Genomic DNA, 26,251 nt, shown 5'->3' with positions numbered 1-26,251 from the left:
CGCCCCGGTCCCGCCCGGCTCCGCCTAGCTCCCTGCCTCCAGCTCCTCTAGCTGTTGTCCTGCTGGCGCAGCAGGCCATGGGCATCGCCCCCCTCTGCCCTCCAGTCCACGAAAGCGGAGCGCCCAGGTGCGCAGGGTCCCCCCAGCCTGGCTGCTCGGTGACCTCCGCTCCGTGACCCCCGCTCCGTGACCCCTCCCTGCTCCTGATTCCCCCCCCCCCGTTCGGTGACCCCCGCGGGCGCCTAGCCCGGCCCCCCCTTCCCGAGGCCCCGCAGGCCCCGCCGCATCCCACAGGTCCAGGACGCGGGCTGACACCCACGCCAGCCCCCCACAGCACCCGCACTGCCCCCACTCGTGCACACGCGGGCTGACACCCACGCCAGCCCCCCACAGCACCCGCGCTGCCCCCACTCGTGCACACGCGGGCTGACACCCACGCCAGCCCCCCACAGCACCCGCACTGCCCCCACTCGTGTGCACTCCTTCCACGGCAGAACGCGGTTCCACCGCGGATGCACACGGGAGGAGCCCTGGCCGCAGCCCGACGGAGGGCCACGCACCCCGAGTAAGCGCCAGCCTTCAGGATTGCCTCCCTTTAACTAGGACGTACATTTTTCATCCCAGGAACGTCCGCGTTCACGGATCATGCACATGTGTGATTTCCCATCACAAACTTCAGATTCCTGTGAGCTGGAAACCACGAGTAAACCAGCACACGGCCCACCCTGCCCTGCACACCTGTAATTCAGAGTACTGTGACTGTAGCGTATTTTAAAAGGTGTCGTGCTTAAGCAAAAGGTTCACATGGTAACAGTGGAAAACTAAGGTTTAGTGTAAACACAGCTCCTTTAAAAAGAAAGGCGTCGCATAAGTAAGCTCTTGTTAATAAAGTGAAGGCTTTAGAATCAAAGGGCCAAACAGGAGGTCTTCACACTCCTCAATATAATGGCAGTTGTTCATACACAGGAATTCAAGGGGATAGTTTCCAGAAGAAAAAGGATTGTAAACAGAAGTTCAGGAAGTATAAGTTAATGGAAAGCATGCTAAATTGACACAAACGCTCACAATGTAAAACAATTTGGTTAAAAGGTGTAAGGAATAAAATGAAAACCATAGGCCTGGGGTGGAGTGTGTGTTACTTTTTCATCACTGGGTCAGCTGACTGGAGGGAAGGACTACTCCAGCTCTTGGTGTTAGAGTTTCAGACTCCAGGCAGGATGCAGTGAGGACAGCCAGGAGGCCAGTGACAGAGCCCTCGGAATCCAGAGCCATGCCTCCAACACAGGAATCTTCAGGAGATGGATGTTTCCATGTCTAAACCACAAACTGGAGGGTAAGTTTAGCTGCATTTTATTATGACCTTTTCATTGTGGGAGGGCCTGGGTTATCTTGTTCAGAGGTGTGGAAAGCACTCAAGTATATACCAAGGGAGGGCACCCAGTGACGTGAGAAGGAACAGCTTCTTCTCAGGTTTCTCTTCACTGTACAGGGTGGAAGTGCTTTGCTTTTCACTGTGAGTACCTTCTGTACTGGAGATTATCCATACACGTTATCTGAACAGTTAAACTCACAAATAGCACCCGTTCCTTCTGCAGTTAATTTAACATGTATTTTCCTCATTAATTCATTCCTACATATATTTTATTTGTCCAAGAATTTTATTTCTATACTGTGAGCTAACAATATGACACAGTGACTTGTCCTACTGTGTGAAATTTTAATCTGGTCTATAATATCACTAGGTATGGCCAAACTGCTGTGCACTGTCAATTCAGCAACCTGTCATTTAAGATGATTTCTAACACAACCAAACAGGATAAAGCAGTTATGAGGATTCTTTTTTTTTTTCTTGCCAGTGGTGGAACTTGAACTCTGGCCCTGGGCGCTGTCCCTGAGCTCTTCAGCTCAAGGCTACCACCCTACCCCTTGAGCCACAACCCCACTTCCAGTTTTCTAGAGGTTAATTGGAGATAAGAGTCTCACAGACTTTAGAGCCCAGGCTGGCTTTGAACCATGATCCTCAGATCTCAGCCTCCTGAGTAGCTGGGATTACAGGTGTGAGTCACTGCCTGTCCAGTTATGAGGATTCTGAGAACATAAATGGGAGGTGAAGTGTGTTTCAGTTCCAGACACTGAGCATTGTCTTTTCTGGAAACAAAAACAATAGTGACTGTTGTCTTTCAGGCTTGCTGAAGTAATAAACGGAGACATTTACAACTTGAAATAATCTAAGGTGTAGGGATTCAGTTTCCAGTGTGTTTTGCTTTCGCTAACCCACAAAAATCTCTATCCTTCAATTACACTTGTCCAAATTGTGTGAATTACTTGAAACCTGCTGATCATGTGGTCAAGTTAAGTACCTGGTACACAGAAGAAAAGGGCAAAGAAAAACCAAGAGCCTTTGGTCTCATCGACCATTATGGAAATCATCAGGACCATTAACTGTGACCCAGAGGGCAAGGATATGGAGTAGGGGAGGTGGGGGGCAAGGGACTTTAGATGGCTGTGGTTTCCGTTTTCTGCCTGAGGGTCACAGCACTCTGTAAGCAAGCATATCAGTACAAGAAATTTACAATAGGGCCAGGAGGTCGGGTTCGATTCCTCAGTACCACATACATAGAAAAAGCCAGAAGTGGTGCTGTGGCTCAAGTGGTCGAGCTCTTGCCTTGAAAAGCCCAAGGACAGTGCTCAGACCCTGAGTTCAAAGCCCACAACTGGAAAAAAATTCACAATAGCAAATATCAACTGTGCTGCACTTCTGTCTCCTGTTGAACTGCTTCTTTGCACTCAGAATTTCTTTTGTTTCACATAAAATCTCAGTTTTGATCATTTCTTATGGACTGAATTGGTCTATGATTATAGAAAAGACTTTTTTCTAGACTTCTTTCCCCTTTTTAATTTTTTTTTCTCAAATGAGAAAATCTGCAACTAAGTCCCATATGTCACATACTGGCAAATTTTCAACTCTTTTTTTGGAAGTGGAGATTTAGGAAAGTGCTTTAAAACCAAATGGTCCAAGCCTTAGGAAAAGAGGAAAATTGCAAATTTGTGCAAATTGCTCTTTCTCTTATTTGCATGTGACAGAATGGGTTTTAATCTCTCAATGGACATTACAGAATGTTGCTGCTTATGATTAGCAGTCTGTTTGCTAGGAAGGATTCCTGATGGTAATGCATCTGAGATATTCCTGGATTAAAACTCTACAACAAAGCAGCAGATGTTTGTCACAATGCAGGCAGCAGGGGCAACAAAAGCTGGCACTCTGCCGCTTGGACCACCGCTGCACGTCTGGTTTTCTGGTGGTTGATTGGAGATGAGAGGCTCATGGACTTTCCTGCCAGCGCTGGTTTAACTGTGATCCTCAGATCTCATCTCCCTGAGCAGCTGGGGTGACAGGCATTTGCCCAGTGTTTGGAACAATGTTTCCCCTTCCCAGTTTTCCCCTTAAGTCCCCTCCCAGTAGTTGTGTAGTTCATTTTCAACATAGTATGTTTGCTCTTTATCCCACCATTTCTGTGCCTCCCCTAACCCTCCCAAAGACAGGTAAACAAAGTAAATGAAAACAAAAACAACAACAAAGAAGAAAAAATACCGTTTTGTTTCCCTTTCCTGGAGTTCATTTCCATAAACATTATTAGTCTGTGTGGTCAGATGCACATAGCTAGTGCTTCTATGCGATATTCTTCTAGGGGAACTCTTGGTATTAATTTTTGGGGATTGTTTGTGCTCATAAAGTACAATCATTGGTGCAAGTATGAGAATATATTCTTGGTGATATTATGCTGAAAAAAATCATCCCTCAAATGGCATGTGTTAAATACTGCATAGTTATTGTTTGTTTTCCCAGTCCTGGTGCTTAAACTCTGGGCCTGGGCACTCTCCCTGAGCTTCTTTGGCTCAAGGCTAGCTCTACCACCTGAGCCTCAGCACCACTTCCAGCTTTTGTTAAGATAAGAATCTCATGGCCTTTCCTGCCCTGGCTGGCTTTGAAGCATCCTCAGATCTCAGGATTCTCAGGATGAGAGGAGCAAGTGTCTGGCTTGCATTGGAATTCATGCCTCTCATATTCCAGTGCTTCTCTAGGTTTTCAATAAAGGAATGAGGGATTCATTTCACATGATCTTAGAACAAACAGACCCCTAGTGGTGATGATTCTTGATTACTCTGCGTGTATGTATTGATTTCTAAAATTTTACTAGCAAGCAAACAAAGCCATGAACACAAATCAGGGGAAGTTTAAACAAGGGAAAATTGCAAACAAAGAAACAGAATATACCTTTATTTGCATGCTAACAAATGAGAGTGCAACTTCCATTCCAGCACCAACCACGAGCCTCTTCCTGCACAGACATAAGGCATATTACTTAGGAGTATGCTGTTTACTGAGCAGACAGGGGAAGTTCATTTGAGCATGTTTCTCCATAAGTATAGGATTTAATTCATCCACCAAAACCCTGTGGTGTTTTGCAGCCTGATTTTGATCATGGGATTCAGAAAAAATGAAAAAAAGGAAGAACCTCGCTGCATGTCTTTAAGTCAAAGACATAGCAAGCTTGAGGCCAGCGATTTGAAAGAATCAAGGCCAGAGACCAGTCATAGTGGGTTTGCCTTAGATGTGCTTTCCACACATGAGTTTACGAGCATGCATTGCTTCTTCCTTGGTAATAGTGGAATTTGTCATTGGAAATTTAGCCAGTCCCCTAATAGCTCTGGTGAACTGCACTGACTGGATAAAGAGAAAAAAGATCTCTGCTGATGGGATTCTCACTGGCCTACCTATCTCTAGGATTGGCTTGCCTTGAGTATTACTAATGGATTGTTATTCATCTGTGTTAAGTACAAGAATATTTAGGAATCGGGGGACAATTATTCACCATGTTTCCTGGACAGTAACCAACCTTCTTAGTATTGGGCTTGCGACAATACTAAGCATATTTTATTTGCTCAAAATAGCTAATTTCTCCCGTCTTCTATTTCTTCGCCTGAAGGGGAGGGGTTGACAGCATTATTCTTGTGACATCGTTGGGGATGTTGGTGCTTCTGTCACTTAGTTGTACTGTGGAAGGTGTGGGAAATGTGCTGGTGATGAATATGAAGAAAATGTGACATGGAAGAGTCAACGGGAGGACATGATACACCTTTCAAAGAGGGCTGTACTCACCCTTGCAAACAGCAAACCCTTCCCCACATCACTGCTGTGTGTTTCGCTGTTAATCTATTCCCTGTGCAAAGCCCAAGTTCCCAGCACCAAGGTCCACCTGCAGGCCTGGCAAACCATGGCCACCTCTCTCCTGTTATTTGCTGTGTAGTCTCTCTCTGTAGCCGTCTCAGGCAGGCATTATATCATAATAAGCCACCGAATGAACCAGTCCTTTTTCACCAGGCTGGCATCTATCCTTCAAGCCATTCCTGTGTCCTGATTTGGGCAAATAAGAAGCTAAAACAGGCCTTCGTGTCCGTCATGTGCCAGGCGAAGTGCTGGCTGAAAGCATGGAGGTGTCCATAGGTGAATGACAAAGACGTAACTGTGACTTCTGGGAGAGATGAGGTTGATGGAGTTTCTACGACTATTTCCAGACCCCGATAAGAACTTTCTAAGACCTCTACCTATGTGTGTCAAGTCAAAGGATGTGTGTGCATGTACAAATAAATTATCAATAACTATCCTTTTTAATCTAAAAATAGTTGTACAAGATGTGGTAGGACATTTTCAGAACTGTGAGTCACAGTTCTGCTCTGTCGTCCTTTCTTGAAATGCTTCCCCTATACTTTGTACCACATATTTCCATGAGCATACGTTTAGATTTCAGAGTTTGAACTGTTCTTGCATGGCAAGAACATTCAAAATTGTCTTATAGCCAAGATACCTGTTTGAAATACACTTTGTTTCCTTTTTAACAAAGTAAACAAATCGTTACAAAATAGGCAAAGAATAAGGTTCCAGAGTAACAAGGATATTTATGGGGAGTTTAACATCAGTTTGACACAGTGGTGTGTCTGTAGCAGGGTGAGGGCTGGAGGCCCGGCCTGGTTTCCGCCTGGTCTCCCGTGGCTCTGTTTCCGTGCATTCCATGCAGGAAACGCGTTGTACAATTCAATGCGTGTCCTAAGGAGGGTTGGTGAGACCAGATCCCATGCCTGGGATTACGGTAGGAACATTTCTTTGAAAAGACAAACCTATACAGAAAGGGAGACAGAGTCCTGGTAGGGATGAGTGTCTGCCACACCACCCCGGATTGTGAGGCAGCAAGCTGGCCAGCTGTGGCCTCCCGGCTTGCTCAAGAGGAACCTGACCCAGCCTTAGTCCTCCCCGGAGACACCAGGTCAGGAGCTGAGTTTTGGTTTCTCCTTTGTCTTCTGTTTCCCACTGGGACAACATTTGCTTATCAGCATGCCCGTGGACACAGGCCCATGAACTTCCGCCCATGGACTCCCGCCCGTGGACTCCTGTCTGTGGAGTCCCGCCCGTGGACACCCAGCCGGCGCTCCTGCTCCCAGTATGAGCACTGTGCAGAGAGAAGAGGAGGGCAACGTGGGTAGCTGGGAGCCCAAAGAGACCAGGGGAGAAGAAGGGTGTCTGAGACACCTCCAGGGCAGTCCATCCCTCGTTCCTCTCCTAGGAGTGGGTTGGTCTGTGCCGTGGATGAAACTCGAGGCTCAGAGGCACCCCCAGGGTCAGGGCCGGGCTGGAGTGGGCCCACACGAGCCCTGCCTCTCTACTGGAGCCCACGAGTTCCAGTGCCAGCATCCACCCTACATAGCTTCACCGGGGTTTTTCTTTCCTCCTCTGTTTCGCGGGAGGAGCAAAGCCACCAGGATGGCATGCTTGTGCTTCTAGGTAGTTTTCTTTAAAAAAACCAAAACAAAACAAAAAACCTGGCTTTATATTTTCTCCGCATAAATTCTCCCCGAGGTTGGGCAATGGCGAGGCATTTCGTAGCATTTGGGCTCCACTGTCTTTGCTCAGCTTTGCTTCGTGGGACCGGGATTGTGGTTTGCCATGTCACTGGGTATTCCACATCTTTTTGTTTGCAATGCCTGAATTCCCCTCCCCTGCCGACACCCCCCTCCCACCCCAGGCTTCCCCCGGGATCCCATGCCTTCCTGTGCAGCCTGAGTGCTGAGGGTGAGCTTCGCCTCGCCTGGCCGTCTGGTTAGGCCCTGTGCCTGTCTTCCCTGGCCCAGACAGCATCCTTCGTCTGTCTTGGTCATAGAGCATAGGGGAGGTGGGTGAACCTAAGGTTCCCATGTCCCCCGAGAGGTCAGTCTCCCAGACAGGGAGAAGCAGGGATGGAGAAGAGTGAGCCCCAGGGGTGGCTGAGTAGCACAGGAAGAGTTGAAAGCCATCACACCCTACGGAATGGATGAATTCTAACTACATTCACCACACGGACAGCCATCTTAACAGCCATTACAGCGATCAACATGAACTGGAAGCATAAGAATAAATACACAGGAAGGGGGGAAAACCAAGACGGGTGGGGGGTGTGGGGGGGGAGGGAAATGGGTACCAAGACATGTGAAAGGGTATCAATGTATGTGAATTAATGCACCTTCTATCTGACAAATATCATGTAACCCTTTTACTAATTACAATAAAAAAATTAAAAAAAAAGAATAAATACAGAGTGAATGGCTGGAGTGGAAAATGAATGGAATTTGGATGGATACATGGGTGTATTTATAAAATGGCACGTGGAGATGCAAACTCATGATCTTACCAAAAGTAAAGGAGGTAAAAAGCAAAAAAATAAGTATTCTCAGTGGCATGTGTTTGAGGGTTTATGATCTCTGTGGTGAGACTCTGACAGCATAGGGGTCACTTTGGAATATCTGGGCATAGTTGCCTGTGGGGACCTAATTTAGAAGGGTAAAAACCCAGGGTTTGTGAAGTTCCATATATGCCACTTTAGGTTCTGTTGTCCATTGTGGGTTAGCATCTTGTAGTTCCTGACCCAGAAATCACCTAGTGAAGCAATGATAATCAATACATCTTTGTATTTTGTGTTAGCGCATGAAAACTCTGCTTTTCTCCCGTCAGCTACAGAAGACGCCAAGCTCTTGGGTGTGAGGGGTGCACATCTGGGTGATTCCCATTTTGGTTTTCTGAGAAACTGCTGGATTTTCATGAAGGAAAATATGAACCAGCTGATTTCTGCATGCGTGTGTGTGTTTGTATGCGTGTGTGTGTGTGTGTGTGCGTGTGCGTTCATGTGTGTGTGTGTGTGTGTGTGTGTGGTCAGTCCTGGGGCTTGATCTCAGGGGGTGCTGGCTCGAATCTAGTGCTCTACCACTTGAGCCCGCAGTTCTGCTTTCTGCTTTTTGCTGGTTAATTGGAGGCTTGGCTGCATGGGAAAGTCCTCCGCGGAGCAGGGGCTGTGGAGCTGCCCTCTTCCTGGCAGTGAGTGGTGTCCTGCGGATCACGCTCCAGGTGTGGAATTCATCGCTCGTGGTGCTGGCGGCCGGCGTGGACTGGTGGAAGGGCGGGAAGCTCCGTGGTGGATGGAACCCTCCTGGCGCTAGCAGTCCCCAGCCTGGCTCTGCTGCTGTCCTTCCTCACACAAATGCTGAGAGTGATGAGCAGAGAGCCAGCCTTTCCAACTCCATTTTCCCTTATCTCACGTGGAGACTTAGGAAGGTAGGGTCGGGGCCGTTGCTGGCGTCTCCGGCCCTCTTGTGTTTAAACATTATGATGATGAACGTTCATGTCGGCATCTGGACGGTTGAGTAGCTGAGCAACTCGACCCACAGCTTCAGTTCAAGGGGGTCAGCTGAGTCTCCTGCATGTGTATGTTGTACAGCACAATGCTCACACTTGAGCCCTTCCCCGTGTCCCTGGCAACCTTTCTCCTGCTGGTCTTCAATCTGTGGAAACAGCGCCATGTCTGGGTGCCCAGAGACACCAGCACCTCCGACCACGTCCACGCCTTGCAAATGGTGATCACTTTCTCCTCCTGTACACCGCTTTCTTCCTGTCTCTCCTGCTGCATTTCTGGAACTCCATGTTTATGCAGGAAAATGGGACTGTTTTGCTCTTGGATGTCCTTGCAACAGCCTTTCCCACAGGCCACACCGCTGTCCTGATGCTGGCTACCAGAAAGCTGCGCTGGGTCTCTCTTTCTGTGCATGGGTGGCTGCACTGCTCAAACAAGACATGGCGCCCTCAGTGCCCTCAGACCCGTGGCCCATTGCAGGGACCTTGCATTTTCTAGAGAAAAGTCAGCTCAAAAGAAAACACACACACACACACACACACACACACACACACACACACACACACACACACATTGTGTTAGGGTCAGACCTGGGCTTGAACTCAGGACCTAAGGGTGCTGTCCCTTAGCCTTTTTTGCTCAAGACTAGCACTCTACCACTTGAGCCCCAGCTCTACTTCCAGCTTCTTCATGGTTAATTGGAGATAAAAGCCTCCTGAACTTTCAAACTGTGATTCTCAGATCTCAGTTTCCTGAGTAGCTAGGCTTGCAGGCATAATCAACAGGTGCCAGGCCACAAGAAACTCTTTTTTATATTAAATATTGTTTTATTTTTTTTGTTTAATTCCAAATAATTCATTATACGCTTCATGTGTGACCTGAAAAATATATCAAGTGAAAAAAGGCTACACAAAGCCAAGCGTCATCATTCTATTTTTGAAATTAGATGGAATCCTCAAATCCACAGGAGACTAGATGTGATTTGTGGTCTGTCTCTCCCTCAGGGACTTCCCGGGCTAGACCGAGATCTGAACTCTGGATGTGTGCATCCATGCCCATGCAGGAGGATGTTCTCAGGTTTTAAGTCTCCGCAGCCAGTTCAGCAGCATGGAAAATAGCTCTTCCCTCTTCCAACCCAGGGCTGCACAGATGGTAAATGCGAAACTTCAAATCACCTCCATTCATAATGGTCATCACCAAACAAAAAGCATCCTTGGTTTCAAAAGCATAGGCTAAACTAACTACAAATCGACTGTGCCCTTTTTCTAGTATCATTTTTTCATTCAGAGCCAGAGCTTCACCTTTCCTCTTCTTTTTTTTTCAAGCTTTTTGCAGGCATACATTTTTCCTGCAGCTCGCACTTGACAGGCACAAACCTCTCCAAATCTGCCCTTTCTTAGAACTCTGTAATGTCTAAATGGTGCTTTGTTACTGGCCGCCTTTCCAGCCATTTCCATTGTAAAAATCGAGAAAAATATGAGCTTTCTTGGTATTCTTCAAATGGTTTTGGACTCACATAGTTATGGACAATCCTGGTGCATTCCTCAAAGATGTTTTCAGAGGCTTCAGATTCAATCTACAGCATTTCACAATACCTGGAGATATTTCTGATAAAGTGGATGTTGAGTTCTCCTTATTGAAGAATCTATCTAAGATTGATAGTCCATAATCTCTTTGCTCTATATCAATGGTGACTTCATAATCTGCTACTGCATCAAGAATTCAACATGTAGCTTTAGATTTGGAATTGTATTACAGAATTGCCTGAAGAGAAGTCTTCCTATGGGCTGCTTTTCACAAAGACTGCTAAAATCCTTTTCCACGAAGTGTCTCAGTTCACTTCACTGGTTCACAGCGGGTAACTTCAACATTTCCCTCCATTTCCTACTATAACCATTTTTTTTTGGCCAACTCCTCCTTGCCGTGCCTCCGGCAGCAGCGTGTTGGCTGGGACATTCTCCAGCTCCACGGCCCGTGGCCTCCGCTGGACTTGGGGGGGTCCGGGAGGCGGAGGCTGGCCGCCTGCTGCTCTCACCTTTCTTTCCTTCTTTCTTTTGGTGGGTGGTGGGGCTTGAACTCCGGGCCTGGGCCCTGTCCCTGAGCTCTTCAGCTCAAGGCCACCGCCCTACCTCTTGAGCCACAGCACCACTTCCTGCTTTCTGGTGATTCATTAGAGATAAGAGTCTCCTTAGATTTTTAGTGCCCGGGCTGGCTTTGAACCTTGATCCTCAGATCTCAGCCTCCTGAGCAGTTAAGCTTGCAGGCATAATCAGCAGATGCCTGGCCACAAGAAACTCTTAAAACAGAAACTTATGATTTCTGGCTATTCTTCCATTGTATGTCACTGTGAGTTTTATAAAGATCTGTTTAGCACTCTACATATATTCTACAGATTTGATAAAAAGTATGCAAGTATGAATGTAACTATCCCAATAGAATCCACAATATTAACAACTTTTGTTAATTGTTAACAATCGTTAATCTTTTAGAGATATTCATATGGAAGACATACTTATGCATCTAATGCATGTGAGACATTGCATTTCTATATATGTGGTACTGAGGGATCGAACCCAGGTTTTGGTTCATGCTAGGCAAGCACTCCCAGCCCCACAAGAGTTTTATAATCTAGAATATGTCCCGTGATTTCAGCTAAGGAATGAAGAATGGTGCAGTAAACCCACTGTTTTGAATAGAGGAGCAATTTAGAGTGCTTTTGCCAGGTGTGATGGTGGCCTGTACTTGCAGCTACTCAAGAGACACCGGGTCAAAGTTCAGGCCAGCCCAGGCCAAAAAAGAGAAAAAAAATAGGGATCCTATCTGCAAATTTCATTCTTTAACAAAAATAGAGAATGCTAATGTGGTTCAAGTTCCTGCCCATTGAGCATAAAACTGAGTCACATCCTGGCATCATTGGAAAAAAAAAGGAAAGGAAACATTCTCACAATCAGGGGCACTTTAGCTAGTAATGGTTTGAAAACCAGGAGTTCCTGAAGCCTGTTCATCTTAATTTCATTAACTTCTGGAAAGGATTTGTGTTTTCTAAATAGTATTCAAGTAGGAAGAGCTTTGGTTGGCATACCTATTTGAATTCTAGAAAAGTCTTCAATGCTTAGAAAGTTCCATATACTAATTATTATTCTCGTTACCAGTTATAATGTCTGTTATGATTTTTGTCTTTTCTCCTGGAATTCGTGTTGCTAGACTAAATACATAGACAAGACAAAAAAAATCATATAATGCAAATAAGTGTCTTTGCATGTTAGTAAATGAGACTTTAGAGTTTGTTTTTTTTTTTATCATCAACTACAAAAGATTCAGGCTGAGGCGTGTAAGACAGACAGCGCTGGGTGAAGCTCAGCTGGGCCTTCTGGGAAAAGGCATGATTTCCATGACGAGAACTGCGAGTCTGTCTCCAGAAAGTCTTCCCCTTCCCCGCCTGGCTGTCATGAGATGTAGACGTGCACCTCGTGTTTGTTTTTCAGGGAGCACATGTCAACAGCATTCAAAGGAAGGCGTCCGAATCTGCCAGCAGTGATTTGCTGGGCTTTCTCTTGCAGACGATGGAGGACATCTGGATAAATGCCTGTTGGCTCCTGTTGGGAAGCTCAGGGGATGTATCCCTCGCCCTAGCAAGCTGCATGGACTGGGCCAGGAGAAGAAAGGTGGCTTCCGTGGACCAGATCCTCGCCGCCATGGTGGTCTCCAGGCTAAGCCTCCTCGGGTGGCACTCGTGAGTCTGGTGCCATTTGCACTGTGCCCAGCTTTAAGAAGGGCCTGGTGTTTGCTGAGAATCTCGAACATCATCTGGGTAGTGGTCGATCACTTCAGCCCCTGGTTTGCCACCAGCCCCAGCATCTTCTGTTTCCTCAAGATAGCCAACTTTTCCAGCTCTACTCTTCTCCATCTAAAGTGGAAAGTTGAAAAGGTGGTATCAGCGACACCTGATTTTCTTGGGTTTAAACATCCTATCAGCTGACAGAGCCATCGATGTCTGGGCGGCAGGGTCTCTGACGTGCAATTCCAGCCTGGAGACCTCCACGCACATTGCCACCGTCTTCTTGCTCAGTAACTCTGTGTTCCTGCTTCTCCCCTTCACTGCGTCCCTGACAGCGCTCCTCCTGCTGGCCTCCTCTCTGGAAACACCACGCCACGGCAGCCAGAGACGCCAGCACAGTGGCCCATGTCAAGGCCCTGCCCAGAGACGCCAGCACAGCGGCCCACGCCATGGCCCTGCCCAGCATCAAATCCTCACTGCTCCTTACCCTTTTGTTACAGCATTTCTGAGCTTCAAGCTTCTGTGGGAGAGACGTCCTCATCTGTTTCAATTACGGTTCTGCAATGGCTTTCCATTCCTGGCACTCGCTCTTCTTGATTCTTGAGGACAAGGAGCTGAGACGGGCCGCTGGGTTGGTGTGGTGGAGGCTGGGGGGCCGGGCCGGTTCCCGGAGCTCTCAGGACACCTCTTGACTTTTGCTCTCTTGAGTGTCCTTAGATTAAGAGTAGCTGAGCACGCTGCCGCCGCTGGGAAGCTGTCTCCATGCAGAGGCCCGTCAATATGCAGGCCTGTGAGACAGAGTTAACAAAACATAGATTCGTGTAGCCCTGGGCAAATAAAAGTAAACTTTAGATATGCCTCACGTTTCAAAAGCCTTAGACTAGAAATGGATAGTGAAGCAAGACTGTTGGAAGTCTGATATTCTAAACATATGACTTAAAAAAAATCTCGATTTAGTAATATTTAAAAAATTCCTATGAATATTACCCTCATTTCAGTCATTCTATCTTCAAATTCAAGAATTTACAAAAGCATCTGTCATTAGGCATATCATTATTAGATATACTCTACTAGGTATGTTAGATATGACATTAAGAAGTGGTCCAATTCTTCAGTGGCTTTTTATGTTGTACCATAATCTATTTTGTGGCTTCTGGAGCCTGAATGCAGGGTTTTATGCCTGCCAGGCTGTCTCAGCTACTTGAACTGTGCTTCTGGCCCTTTCTGACCCAGGTGTTTTTTATGTCATATCTTGCTTTTTTCCTGGCCCAGCCTGGAGAAGGGTCACCTTCTCTTTACACCTCCTGCCGTAAGCTCTGCTTCTCAGTGCCGGCAGACGCAGGGTGGTCTCTCTGGGGTCCACACGGTCTTATTATCCCCAGCAAAGTGTTCCGAGGCGGGAACCATACATCTTTTTTCCTTAGGTGTCAAAAGTGTGTTCAGAGTAGTACTACAGAAAGTTTATGCATGAGGGAGAAGAAAATGGTATCGTCATCTGCTTTATCTTCAGCCGCATCAGGGGTCTGATCCAGAGCTCAGGTCTGCTGCTTTTTGAATAACTGTGTGGCTGTCGATAGACTTATGCGAGTCGGTTGATCACCACAGAGAAAGATGGTTTTGTTGTTTTGAGACAGTGTCCCATGCTTGATGTGGCCTCAAACCACCTTTCCTGCCCCAACCTCCCGAGCGATAGAAGAGTTGATTAACCTATTTTCTATGTCTTCGGTTTGGCGTAATTCTATCAACAGCCACACAGTTAGTCAAAAAGCAGCAGACCTGATGATGGGAAAAGCTGGGAGGGAGAGGGGAAGGGAGGACGCTGTCTAAAAAGAAATGAACTTATCACCTGACTTAGGGAACTGTCACCGATCTGTGCATCATCTTTATCATAACAAGAAAAAGTTGAAACAAGAGTGCGTTGTGGAGAGAGGTGCAAAGTAGACAGCACTATATACCAACCTCAGAACCATCTAACTCTGGGTACATGTTTTCCCCATTGTGAGTGATAGGTACTGTTACGGTATTTTATAGCTGGTTGTTTTACTCAGATCGTGTTGCCTTCTGTGTGAGTTAGAATGTGTGGTATTCCTTGCCCAGAATTCAAGTAACCAAATTAAACTATGGATATAAGGGGTGTGTGTGTGTGTGTGTGTGTGTGTGCGCGCGCGCGCGTGAGAGAGAGAGAGACAGAGAGACAGAGAGACACAGAGAGACACAGAGAGAGAGAAAGAGAGAGAGAGAGAACACATGCAAATAAACATCCTTATTTACATGCCACAACAGGAGAATTCATCACTTCCTGGAGCTTCAAGTACAAAATACTCGAGATACCCGGTGTGTGAGCCCAGCGGTCCCTGTGTGAAATTCCCGGTTTGGGAAGTTGCAAGTTTCTAATGAAGAAATGCTTGAACCAGATCAGTAGGGAAGTTTGATTTTTGCCTGTTGGATGCTGCACGGATGCATTCTTCCCCAGTGGTGTGTCCTGCATGCTGGGGAACAGGCACAGGCTGTCCTGGGGGCGTGAGCGGTCAGGACACCGTGAGCCGTGACCCCCGGGGGATGGAGGCTGTCCCGCTGAGCCTGTTGACCTTGGTGCTGAGTGTGGAGATCATAGTGGGGTACTTGGCAAATGGGCTGATAGCGCTGGTGAACTGCGTGGACGGCGTCAGGAGAAGGACGCTCTCTCTGGTGGACAGAATCCTCACCGCACTGGCCGTCTCCAGAGTCATCCTGCTCACGATTGTGGCTCTGGACTGGGTGGTCACGGTGCGTCTTCTTCCTGAAGACTTCTGGAAGAAAGAGAAAGCCAGGAGCGTGTTTTACATCGCCTGGACGCTGGCCAACCATTTCAGCATGTGGCTTGCCACCAGCCTCAGCCTCTTCTATTTCCTCAAGATTGCCACCTTTTCCAGTTCTGTTTTCCTCTTCCTGAAGTTTAGGGTCGGGAAGGTTGTCTCGGTGACCCTGCTGCTGTCTGTGGTCCTCGTGTTTCTCAACGTGACCGTCTTGGACGTCTACCTTCACCTCTACATGGACGAGATAGAAAGAAACAGGACTGGCCATTCTCACAGCTCTGCACACACCCTCAGACTCCTTTCCTTCACCAACCCATTGTTCACGCTGGTGCCCTTTTCTGTGTCCCTGGTGACCTTTCTCCTGATTCTCTGCTCCCTGTGGAAGCATCTGAGGCGGATGAAGCTCCGAGCCCGAGGGTGCAGCGTGGCCGCCCACACCAAGGCCTTGCACACCGTGATCGCCTCTCTCCTGCTCTATTCTGTGTTCTTATCGGCAGTTTTTGTCAAGGTCTGGAGCTCTGCGGAGCAGGAGACGCTCTTGGTCCCCTTGTTTTCCCGGACTGCTGCGGCTGCATTTCCTTCCGCCCACTCCTGCATCCTGGTTCTAGGGAACAGGAAGCTGCGTGCGGCCTGGCTGTGCCTGCTGCACTACCTGACGTGCAGGCGCCGGGGCCCGTGCGGCCCACAGATTGCTCGGGATGCACGTGGCGTATTCTAGTGAAAAAGAAGCCTTTGTATCCTGTAACTACTCCCCTGTTGTTTGTATTAATGTTGGGAATTTAGCAAAGACAAAGCAAGGGACGAGCAGTACCCACACACTGTGATCTCCCTGGTACCTGTGGATTCCTTTAAACACAAGGAAATTAATGTCGATCGCTGACAATAGTGAACAATGTGGGGCTTTGTCAGGTGTTAGCTTTTTGAGATGGTGACCATAGTTACTAACATAGAACTATGATTTCATATACCTAAGAACAAGTTTATAATTTATGATATGCACCTACATTACCAGATAATAAATATAAACTATAGGCTATGGGACATCATATACCTTAAATACATAATTTTAAATATAAAGTTGAATTTACAGCTAGGATCTTAGATTACTAGGATCTTAGGTTGTATTTATTAATTTCAAATTTAAGACTTCTTAGAACTTTTTCTCTTTTTTGGAGCCAGGGTTTTACCACGTAGCCCAGGCTGGGCTTCTGCCTCAGGCTCCTGAATGCTGGGACCAGGGGAATGTGCCGCCATGCCTGGCTCTTGAGTTAATCTACCCTGCTGTTCTCATGGAGGTGCTGAGTGCATTTCCTTTGCACAGTGTCTTCTGTTCCCTGGTCTCTCCAGGCCCTCCCTCCCAGCTCCACCTACAAGTTGCATAGTTGACGCCCACCCGTGTCCGGTGTGCACAACTGCTGAGCTTTTTTGCCCTTTTCCCTCAAGTTCTGAGCCCTCTTCCCTCACCTAGATGCACCACACGTAAGGCAAAGGGGGCAGAATCACTCCTGAAGCATTTTGTCATTGTTAGAAATATGGGTTCACATGTGGAAATTGTACTTTCATGTGGTTATCATAATTCATGCTAATGCACCAATTTCAATGCATACAAATACTCAAACAGGGCTTATGGTGTTGTTTATGTATTTATTGTGTACTGTGTGTGTGTGTGTATGGTATGTAAGTGTATTATGTGTGTGTGTGTGTGTGCCAATATTGAGGCTTAAACTCAGGGCTTTGAGTCTTCCTTGGCATGGGCTTCTCCTCCTTCCCTTCCTCCTCCTCCTCCTCCCCCTCCTCCTCCTCCCCCTCCCCCCCTCCTCCTCCTCCTCCTCCTCCTCCTCCTCCTCCTCCTCCTCCTCCTCCTCCTCCTCCTCCTCCTCCTCCTCCTCCTCCTCCTCCTTCTTCTTCTTCTTCTTCTTCTTCTTCTTCTTCTTCTTCTTCTTCTTGGTCCTCGGTCTTGAACTCAGGGCCTGGGCGCCCTGTGCTTCTTTCCCTCAAGGCTGGTGCTCTACCACTGAACCACAGCTCCACTTCTGGTTTTCTGGTGGTTCATTGGAGAGCAGAGCCTCATGTCTTTCCTTGCCGGGCTGGCTTTGAACTGTGATGCTCAGATCTCAGCCTCCTGAGTATCGGGGATGAGAGGCGTGAGCCACTGTGCCTGGCTATAATGCTGTTTCAGCTGAATCTGCCTGGAATGTGTGTCTTGTGATACGGTCGCAGGGTTCAGGTTTTCAGGGGAGCAGAGCCTCTAGTGTCCTGCGGCTCTGCCCGAGTGATTCTGTGGAATACAAGCCGCCGCTCTCTGCATTCTGCCCGTCTGTGCAGGTCGGCCACCCCACCTGCCCAGCACAAACCAGCGGACGACACAGATGAGACGGCCACCAGGGGGCTTACCAAGGGAAATGGAGAGTGTGCAGGCAGGGTGCCCAGGTGCCAGCCTCACCTGTGAATCTGGATGCTTTGCATATGTTTTAACATACGATGCTCAAGAATTTTACTAGCTGACATATGAACTTGACAAACTCAAATTGTGAAAAAAAAGACAACACCTGCAGAACCAGGAAAGGGAATATGCCTTCGTTTGCCTTCCAGACAGTGAGTGAGAATTAATGCTTACTCCGATATTAGCCTTGAAGACACTGCCTCTAGGAGAGAGAAAAAAAGACCTTTCTCTATCTGTCTATCTGTCTATCTAGATTTTGCACCAGAAAAGAAATCAGATTTATTGGAACAAAGAGAAGAGGAATATATCTCAATAAATATGTGTACAAGCGTGTTTGTGTGTATGCATGCACCGGTATTAAATTGTCTCCTCCAGGAGACAACTAGAAAGCTGTGGAACTTTGCAGCATCACTTTGCACCCTGTGTGAGCTGCATGCACGAGCACATATGCACACACCTGCACATCCATGCGTACACACGTAACTTGGACATTTACATCAATCCCCGGTGCTTAGGGGATCCCATCTACCAGCTTACATTCCTGTTGCTCACTGGACATGGAGTAGCCCTTGTCCCCAAGGTGAGTGACCAGTTTAAAACTCGTAACGAAGGAAAAAGGAAAGAAAGCAATGCAAACAAGCCTGACTTCATTTGCATGTTTAATGTTTCCTTTTCCACCACTACAAAAGTCGGGGCCTGCTGGGGGAGACTCGGTTGGGCTGCAAGGAAGACCAGGAATTGCGAGGAGAAAACGCCAGCGTGCCTCCTTTCCTGATGCTGCCCCGGGTGCCTGAGATTTGACTTTCTATTCATCAACGAGTCTTCAGCGGACCCCGTGACAGCCTCGCAGCCCAGCATGGAGGGTGACGTCTCCAGCTTGCTCGCAGCCGTCTTGGGTGTGTTCATCCTCGGAAACGTGGTGAATGGATTCGTGGCCCTGGTGAACGGCGTGGACCTGGTGAAGGGAAGAAAGATCTCCAAAGTGGACCAAATCCTCACTGCGCTGGCACTCTCCAGGATTGGTCTCCTCTGGTCGGTGGTGGCCTGCGTGCTGCTGTCCTTTACTCGCCCGGACAGAGTGAGCACGAGAATCTTAAGAATGAGCAATCTGTCCTGGGTTGTCAGCAATCACTTTAGCCTCTGGCTGTCCACCAACCTCAGCCTCGTCTACTTCCTCAAGGTAGCGCATTTCCCCAGCTCTGTCTTTCGCTACCTGAAGTGGCGGCTTGGGAAGGTGGTGGCGGCCACGCTGGCCGCGTCCCTCGTCCTCTTGGTCCTCAACGCACTGCTGACGGACCAGTACTTCAAAGCCAGGGTCGGCAGCTGCTGGGGGAACGTGTCGTACTTCCACTGCACCAAGGACTCCGCGTGGTTCTCCAGGGTTACTCTGCTCACCAACTCCATGTTTGCACTCGTGCCCTTCACCTGTTCCTTGGCGTCGTTCTTCCTGCTGACCTTCTCCCTGTGGCAGCACCACCGGCAGATGCAGAAGGCGGCTCTCAGGGCCAGGGACGCCAGCACCACGGCCCACGTCCGGGCCCTGCATCTGGGGGTCGCCTTCCTCCTCCTCCACCTGGCCTTCATGCTGTCCCTCGTCCTGCAGCTGTGGACATTAGAATTCCTGGACAGACAGCTTCTCACCTTGCTGTGTTTGGTTACTGGAATAGCGTTTCCATCGGGCCACTCCCTCGTCCTGATTCTGGGGAACAGCAAGCTGCGCCGGGCCTCTGGGGCCGCACTGAGGGGGCTGTGGCGCAGGTGTGGGGCCCCGGAGCCCACGTGGCCCTGACATGGTGGTACTGCGGCCTCTCCGGACACGGCTGACGCCAAGGTCTTTTCCAGCGTGGACGGATAGTCTCCCAATAACGCGTTCTCACTCTTGGGGTGCAATGAGGGAGCACGCAGTACCTGAAGACACACCCGCGAGGCTCCCGTGCTCTGTTCTGGGGAACAGGAAGTGAGGTGGACCTCTCTGTGGGCGCCCCTGCACAGGCCCAGGCCCCCCCAACTTCACACCCCTACGTCGCACCAGTTTTACACGCACCGGGGCTCTGCCCTGCAAGCCGCATGTCCACGTCCAGCATTTTGGTGGACAGTTGGGGATGAGTCCTGTGGACTTGCCTGCCTCTAGCCTGGAACCCCCGGCCTCAATTCTCAGTCTCCTGAGCAGCTGGGTTAAGGTGAGGCCCGTCGCTTGGCTCCTAACTCCTTGGTTATGCTATTGAGGACTCCGTATGCTCGCTTCTGTTTAGCACACCGACTGATCTTTGTATGATGAGTTTGCAGTAATAAACACTTCGCTAAAAAGATGCAGTTACAAAGGTTTTGGGGTTCAGTAGGGCCTTTAACTGTAGGGTTATGTCATCTGCAAATAGAGATAAGTTGGATAGTTCCTTGCATTTTGGTCTTTTATTCTCTCTTTTTCATTCACTCACCTACAGTTTTATCACAATGATTGTGTAAGAGTGGAGAGAAGGGGGCACCCTTTCTCTTAAGTTAGAAGAGATGGCTTCAGTGTTTCCCCATTCAGCACAACGTTGAGCACTCATCATTGTATACCATTTTACTATTCTGATTTATAATCAGGTCCTGAAATATGCCAGAATTTAATAAAAAAATGTGGATTGCATGGGTGTGGCAGGGAGCGTGTTTTAAGTGGGAAGTAAGAAGAAGATTGCATAGCATTTCTGGAAGAAGCGGCCTTGAAACACACTCCCACCTCAGAGAACTGGGTCTGCGGTTTGTGGTATGTCAGGGATTCATCTGCTTCTAAAGTGTCCTCTCTTTCTAGGGTCTTTGCCTCTGCACATTTATGAGAGCATAAAAAAGTGACGAATCATGTGTACATTAGCTTACACAGGTATCTGGGCCCAGTGGGCCTCTAATCTGGTAGGTGGCTCTGGAATAAAGGGGTCACCCATTATTAGGGGACACCCACTAAAAGGGGTCCTAGGCATCGTGAGTCTGTGTCAGAGGCTGTGAGTTACAGCCTTACCTGACGCAGAAAAAGACGCGACAGTCGTAACTCACATGCTCATGATTTTATTGGTGGGAAACACAGACCCTGCAGCCGGGGAGGGCCCTGGCGGACGGAGTCTTCTTGTTCCCTGGCTGAAAGGAAAGAAGAAGGCCGGTTACTGGAGGCTGGGCAGCCGGAGGCCTTTTCTGCCCTCTCGCCCGCCGAGGCCAGCTTGGTGACCCCCCTCTCCCTTCTCCCCCCTCTCCTCCCCAGTATAGAGTTATTTATCTTTGCTAAGAATCTGCTCATTTGCTCTAAAGTGTTGCTTATAAGAGGGAGAAATTTATTTTTCTATTTTGTTCTGCCGTTTTGTTTTGTTTTGCTTGCACCTAAAAATATTAGAGACCGTATTTACCAAGAGACTGCTAAGTTTTATCGCAGAACAGTGGCAATCTAAAACCAGCCAAAATGTCTCTTGTCTAAGAGGTGCTGGTGTGGACTCAGCAGGGTGTACACAAGTGAAAAAACCAAGGGTCGGTGCGCCTCCCCCTGAAAAGGCAGGGCGGCACCCCAAGAGGACGCCTGCGGATCTGTGTCTGAGCGTGGGTGGAGGGTCTCCCTGGAGGGAGCTCTTTCAGACGGGTTGACTGTGAAGTGTCATGGGTGGAAGGGAGATGAGCCATTAAGGTGGAAGCAACCGCAGAGAGCCAGCTTGGGCCGCAGGGTCTGCAGGCATCAGGAAGAGAGACGTGCAGGCTTCCCTGAGCGGAGCCAGGCGGGGCAGAGACCCTTACCAGGGAGGACGGGCTGCTGCCGGGGCCCCAGGGGAGGGCATGGAGGTGAGGGGAGGGGGTGGGGCCGTGTGCCACCGTTTTTTTCCTTGTTCAGAGAAATGCCCAAGTATCTCAGCAGCAACAATTGAAACGGGATCCAAGATGATGTCAGTTCAACATAGGTGAATTAGATTCGTTTGGCCCTTGTCGAAAAATGTAGGCATTAGACATTTTCAAGAATACATTTAAATCATACCTGATATTGACTTGTGGGTTACTGAGATGGGCCTTGCTGGGGTCCCTGCTGTTGGGGTCCTTGAGGGGGGCCTTGCTGGGGTCCCTGCTGTTGGGGTCCTTGAGGGGGGCCTTGCTGGGGTCCCTGCTGTTGGGGTCCTTGAGGGGGGCCTTGCTGGGGTCCCTGCTGTTGGGGTCCTTGAGGGGGGCCTTGCTGGGGTCCCTGCTGTTGGGGTCCTTGAGGGGGGCCTTGCTGGGGTCCTCTAGGGGGGCCTTGCTGGGGTCCCTGCTGTTGGGGTCCTTGAGGGGGGCCTTGCTGGGGTCCTTGAGGGGGGCCTTGCTGGGGTCCCTGCTGTTGGGGTCCTTGAGGGGGGCCTTGCTGGGGTCCCTGCTGTTGGGGTCCTTGAGGGGGGCCTTGCTGTGGTCCTCGTTGGGGTCCACGAGGGGGGCCTTGCTGGGGTCCTTGAGGGGGGCCTTGCTGGGGTCCTTGAGGGGGGCCTTGCTGTGGTCCTCGTTGAGGTCCTCGTGGGGGGCCTTGCTGGGGTCCCTGCTGTTGGGGTCCTTGAGGGGGGCCTTGCTGGGGTCCTCTAGGGGGGCCTTGCTGGGGTCCCTGCTGTTGGGGTCCTTGAGGGGGGCCTTGCTGGGGTCCTCGTTGGGGTCCTTGAGGGGGGCCTTGCTGGGGTCCTTGAGGGGGGCCTTGCTGGGGTCCCTGCTGTTGGGGTCCTCGTGGGGGGCCTTGCTGGGGTCCCTGCTGTTGGGGTCCTTGAGGGGGGCCTTGCTGGGGTCCCTGCTGTTGGGGTCCTTGAGGGGGGCCTTGCTGGGGTCCTCGTTGGGGTCCACGAGGGGGGCCTTGCTGGGGTCCTCGTTGGGGTCCACGAGGGGGGCCTTGCTGGGGTCCTCGTTGGGGTCCTCGTGGGGGGCCTTGCTGGGGTCCTCGTTGGGGTCCTCGTGGGGGGCCTTGCTGGGGTCCTTGTTGGGGTTCTTGTTGAGGTCCTTCTTGGGATTCTTCTTGGGATTCTTCTTGGGGTTCTTCTTGGGGTCCTTGTTGGGGTTCTTCTTGGGATTCTTCTTGGGGTCCTTGCTGGGGTTCTTCTTGGGGTCCTTGCTGAGGTCCTTGCTGTTGGGGTCCCTGTTCCTGCTGTGGGGGTCTCTGCTGAGGACTGTCCTCTGGGCTCTCAGCGCTGGATGACAAGAGTCCTCCAGGAAGGGGTCTCTGAGCAGGGCCCTGGTATGGGCTCTCAAATCCTGTGTTCGTACATCAAGAAAACAGGGCTCAGGGACAGAAGTCCTTTCCTGTGCTTTCCTCACTGCCCTGTCCTATCCTCAGCCTCTGCCCATCACAGGCCTCTCCATGGCCTGCGGGGTCCAGTGAGGACCCCTCCTCATCTGTAAGGTGCTGCAGAATGGCACGTGGTAACCTTTTGGGTGGGCGAATTCCCAGAGGCTGTCTCCATCGGCCGAGGAGACACAAAGACAGAGGAGACTCAGTATCGAACTTACTTCCCCAGCAATGGCCTGGGGTGAGCTTTCCCCTCCACCTATTCTGCGTTCACTGTTTAATAAAACTACCGGTGTCTGCTTCGTTTTCAAAAATTCTTTGCTGCTGGACTTCCTTCTGCCAGGCCTCCTCCATGACAGTTCGTAAGGGATCTCCTACAAATGAGGTTCTGACCTTGCCGTCTCCCTGCTCAGTGATTAAATTGAGCTCACGTTGTGGTTTATACAGGTAAGTCCTCAACTTGTGATGAGGATGCCACTGGCCTCCCTGCCTTTCTCTGCAAATCCAACTGCCCTGTCTGTCTTTCTCTCCCTCCTCCGAGCCTGAGCTGGAGCTCCCAGCCTGCACAGTAGAGTCACAACCCTGACACCCGGTTCCCCTACCTTGACTGGAATTCTGAGCAGAGCTCAGGGCCAGCAGGGCCGCGGTGAGCAGGACCACCAGCATCTTGGAGTCGCTCCGGAGTCTGTGCCGGGGACAAGGGGCGCTCGCCTTATAAGGAGGAGCAGAAGAAAGGAGCTTTGAGCTCGCCCGGTGACCCCAGGCCTGCCGGAGGGATGCTTCGCATCCCTGACTCTTCTTCTGGCCCGGAGCCTGGCAGGACCGGCGGGGAGGAGGCTGTCAGCCTGCCTTTCTCAAGGTGTGACGTGCTATCTGCGCACAATTCGTAAAGAACATTTTTTTTTTTTTGCTTTTGTGTTGAAAGTGCTTTCTCTGTGCTCAGGTCTCGTGCAGTGAGTTACAATGCCATGCTGGGAGCTCACAGCCTGATTGCCTGAGATTCTGTGATCTGCGTCTAATGTCAGAAGCATTTTTGTTGTAGAGATGGGTTTCATCCTCACCTCTGCCCCTGTGGGCCCTTTGTGGCTGAGGCTGTGGCCATGCCATGTACCGGGGGTTGGGGGGTGCAAGCACGACCCCCGCCCTGCCCACGTCAGTCCCCCCTCACCTCCTCTCGCCAGCGTTTCCGCCGGTGGGACTCCGGACTTTGTTCTCATCCAGGGGATGTCTGCAGTCTGGGGCACTGAGTGTGCGTGACCGTGCTGTGCGGTGCTCTGTAGGGATCTCCTGGCTCTGCCATGCTGCTCTCACTTGCCTGGAGCCCTGTGCCCCTCCCTCCCATACAGAGGTCCCTGTGCCTTTCCAATGTGCCTCCATCGCCTCTCCTAACGTGCTGTGAAGGACCCTGTAACTTCCTCTCACTCATTCAGGCTTGTGTCTACCCTGCGTTTCTCTGGCCCAGGTTTGATCTTGAAAGTCGGCAGCGAGGGACTGTGTTTCCAGTGGGTCCTTTTCCACCTTCTGTTTATTTCTCTGTGTGTGGCCATTGCCTACTCCTCCCTCAGACCCAGAACTTTGACTGAGCAGGGAACAGCCATGCCAGGCAGGTTTGGGGGTTCATTTTAGTGCAACATGACTTGGAGGGCAGTTTGGTTGGAGGACAGGCTGGAAGTCTGAGAGACTGGAAATGTTATTCAGTGTGGCAGTATGGACACTTGGGGGTCTGCCCTGGCCTCTGTGTCCACCCTGGGCCTCCATGTCCACCCTGGTCCACCCTGGGCCTCTGTGTCCACCCTGGGCCTCCGTGTCCCCCATGGGCCTCTGGGTCCACCCTGGGCCTCTGTGTCCACCCTGGTCCACCCTGGGCCTCCGTGTCCACCCTGGGTCTCCATGTCCACCCTGCACCTCCGTGTCCACCCTGGTCCACCCTGGGCCTCTGTGTCCACTCTGGGCCTCTGGGTCCACCCTGGTCCTCTGTGTCCACCCTGGTCCACCCTGGGCCTCCGTGTCCGCCCTGGGTCTCCATGTCCACCCTGGTCCTCTGTGTCCACCCTGGTCTACTCTGGGCCTCCGTGTCCGCCCTGGGTCTCCATGTCCACCCTGTGCCTCTGTGTCCACCCTGGTCCACCCTGGGCTTCTGTGTCCACCCTGCTCCACCCTGGGCCTCCGTGTCCGCCCTGGGTCTCCATGTCCACCCTGCACCTCCGTGTCCACCCTGGTCCACCCTGGACCTCTGTGTCCACCCTGGGCCTCTGTGTCCACCCTGGGCCTCTGGGCCTCTGTGTCCACCCTGGGTCTCCATGTCTCCCTGGGCCTCCGTGTCCCCCATGGGCCTCTGGGTCCACCCTGGGCCTCTGTGTCCACCCTGGTCCACCCTGGGCCTCCGTGTCTGCCCTGGGTCTCCATGTCCACCCTGTGCCTCCGTGTCCACCCTGGGTCTCCATGTCCACCCTGTGCCTCTGTGTCCCCCAGAATAGTTGGCTGGTACTGGCCCATGCAGGAACTCTGCCGTAAGTGAGGTGCAGCCTCGGCTTTGCAGCTCCTGGCAGTTCCCAGAGCAGAGCTGAGCTATAGTTCCACCAGCGGCGCCGTCGCCCAGCCCTTTCCCCAACCTTCTCAATGCAAGGCATGAGAGGAAGTGGCTCCTTGTGAAAGAAAAATACCACCTGCTCGAACTCCCCAGACAGCCAGCGCCGAGGTGAAGGAAGGGCTGAGAGAAAAGCCCAGAGGTCAGTGGCCGAGGGGCCGAGGCTGCATCACCACATTGCTGTCCGCGTTCTGAGCACCCCAGGTGTGTGTGGGGGTGGGCAGGGATGCACCTCTCCAACTTGTACAATAGTATGTACATAAAACGTAGTATGCCCATAGAATTCCGATTTTCACACTCTAAACTTGCGGTTATCTGCATCCCTTTTTCATGGCTCCCCCACTTTCCGGAGCCTGGACAGGTGTGCTGGCTGGAAACTAGATGGGGGATATCGGCAGGCGGAGTTCCTGAGGCCCCTCTCCCGGCATGACCTGGGACGTGAGGGAAGGGTGGGTGAGGATGAGAAGGGGCGAGGCAGTCAAGACACCCAGTGTTCAGAAGCTGCTTGGGCCAATGACCTGGCATTTGTACAGCTCCTTAAAGATAATAAAAATATTCAAAAAATAACAACGCAACAATAACAACAAAAAGCACAGAACCACACTGGTCTCTGCCTTCTGAGGCCTGGGGATTATAGGTGTCACACGGGTTACACACTGCCTATTAATGGACCAGGAAATACTCGGAAC

General features: G+C 50.4%; 2 protein-coding genes and 2 pseudogenes across 2 annotated transcripts; 3 read left to right on the top strand and 1 right to left on the bottom strand.

Moving 5' to 3' along the window:
- The first annotated feature begins 4,628 nt into the window (after nt 1-4,628).
- Nucleotides 4,629-9,212, top strand: LOC150042433 (taste receptor type 2 member 14-like; annotated as a pseudogene).
- Nucleotides 9,213-9,640: 428 nt separating this feature from the next.
- On the bottom strand, nt 9,641-12,943 carry LOC150042432 (G protein-coupled receptor kinase 4-like; annotated as a pseudogene).
- A 1,840-nt stretch (nt 12,944-14,783) lies between these two features.
- LOC150042431 (taste receptor type 2 member 113-like) lies at nt 14,784-16,234 on the top strand. Its single transcript, XM_090324475.1, has one exon. The coding sequence runs from the start codon at nt 14,950-14,952 to the stop codon at nt 16,003-16,005; it is 1,056 nt and encodes a 351-aa protein (XP_090180601.1). The 5' UTR covers nt 14,784-14,949; the 3' UTR covers nt 16,006-16,234.
- A 2,234-nt stretch (nt 16,235-18,468) lies between these two features.
- LOC150042430 (taste receptor type 2 member 125-like) lies at nt 18,469-20,037 on the top strand. Its single transcript, XM_090324472.1, has one exon. It carries the CDS (start codon nt 18,587-18,589, stop codon nt 19,517-19,519), a length of 933 nt encoding a protein of 310 aa, XP_090180598.1. The 5' UTR covers nt 18,469-18,586; the 3' UTR covers nt 19,520-20,037.
- The last annotated feature ends 6,214 nt before the right edge of the window (nt 20,038-26,251 follow it).

Source organism: Megascapheus bottae, chromosome 35, assembly GCF_031878675.1.
Source record: "Megascapheus bottae isolate mThoBot1 chromosome 35, mThoBot2.hap1, whole genome shotgun sequence".
Lineage (NCBI taxonomy): Eukaryota > Metazoa > Chordata > Mammalia > Rodentia > Geomyidae > Megascapheus > Megascapheus bottae.
This window is presented reverse-complemented; position numbering and strand designations above follow the sequence as displayed.

What these genes read in the sequence shown, in the direction of transcription:
- LOC150042431 (XM_090324475.1), top strand. Translation starts at nt 14,950, where the DNA reads ATGCATTCTTCCCCAGTGGTGTGTCCTGCATGCTGGGGAACAGGCACA.
- LOC150042430 (XM_090324472.1), top strand. Translation starts at nt 18,587, where the DNA reads ATGGAGGGTGACGTCTCCAGCTTGCTCGCAGCCGTCTTGGGTGTGTTC.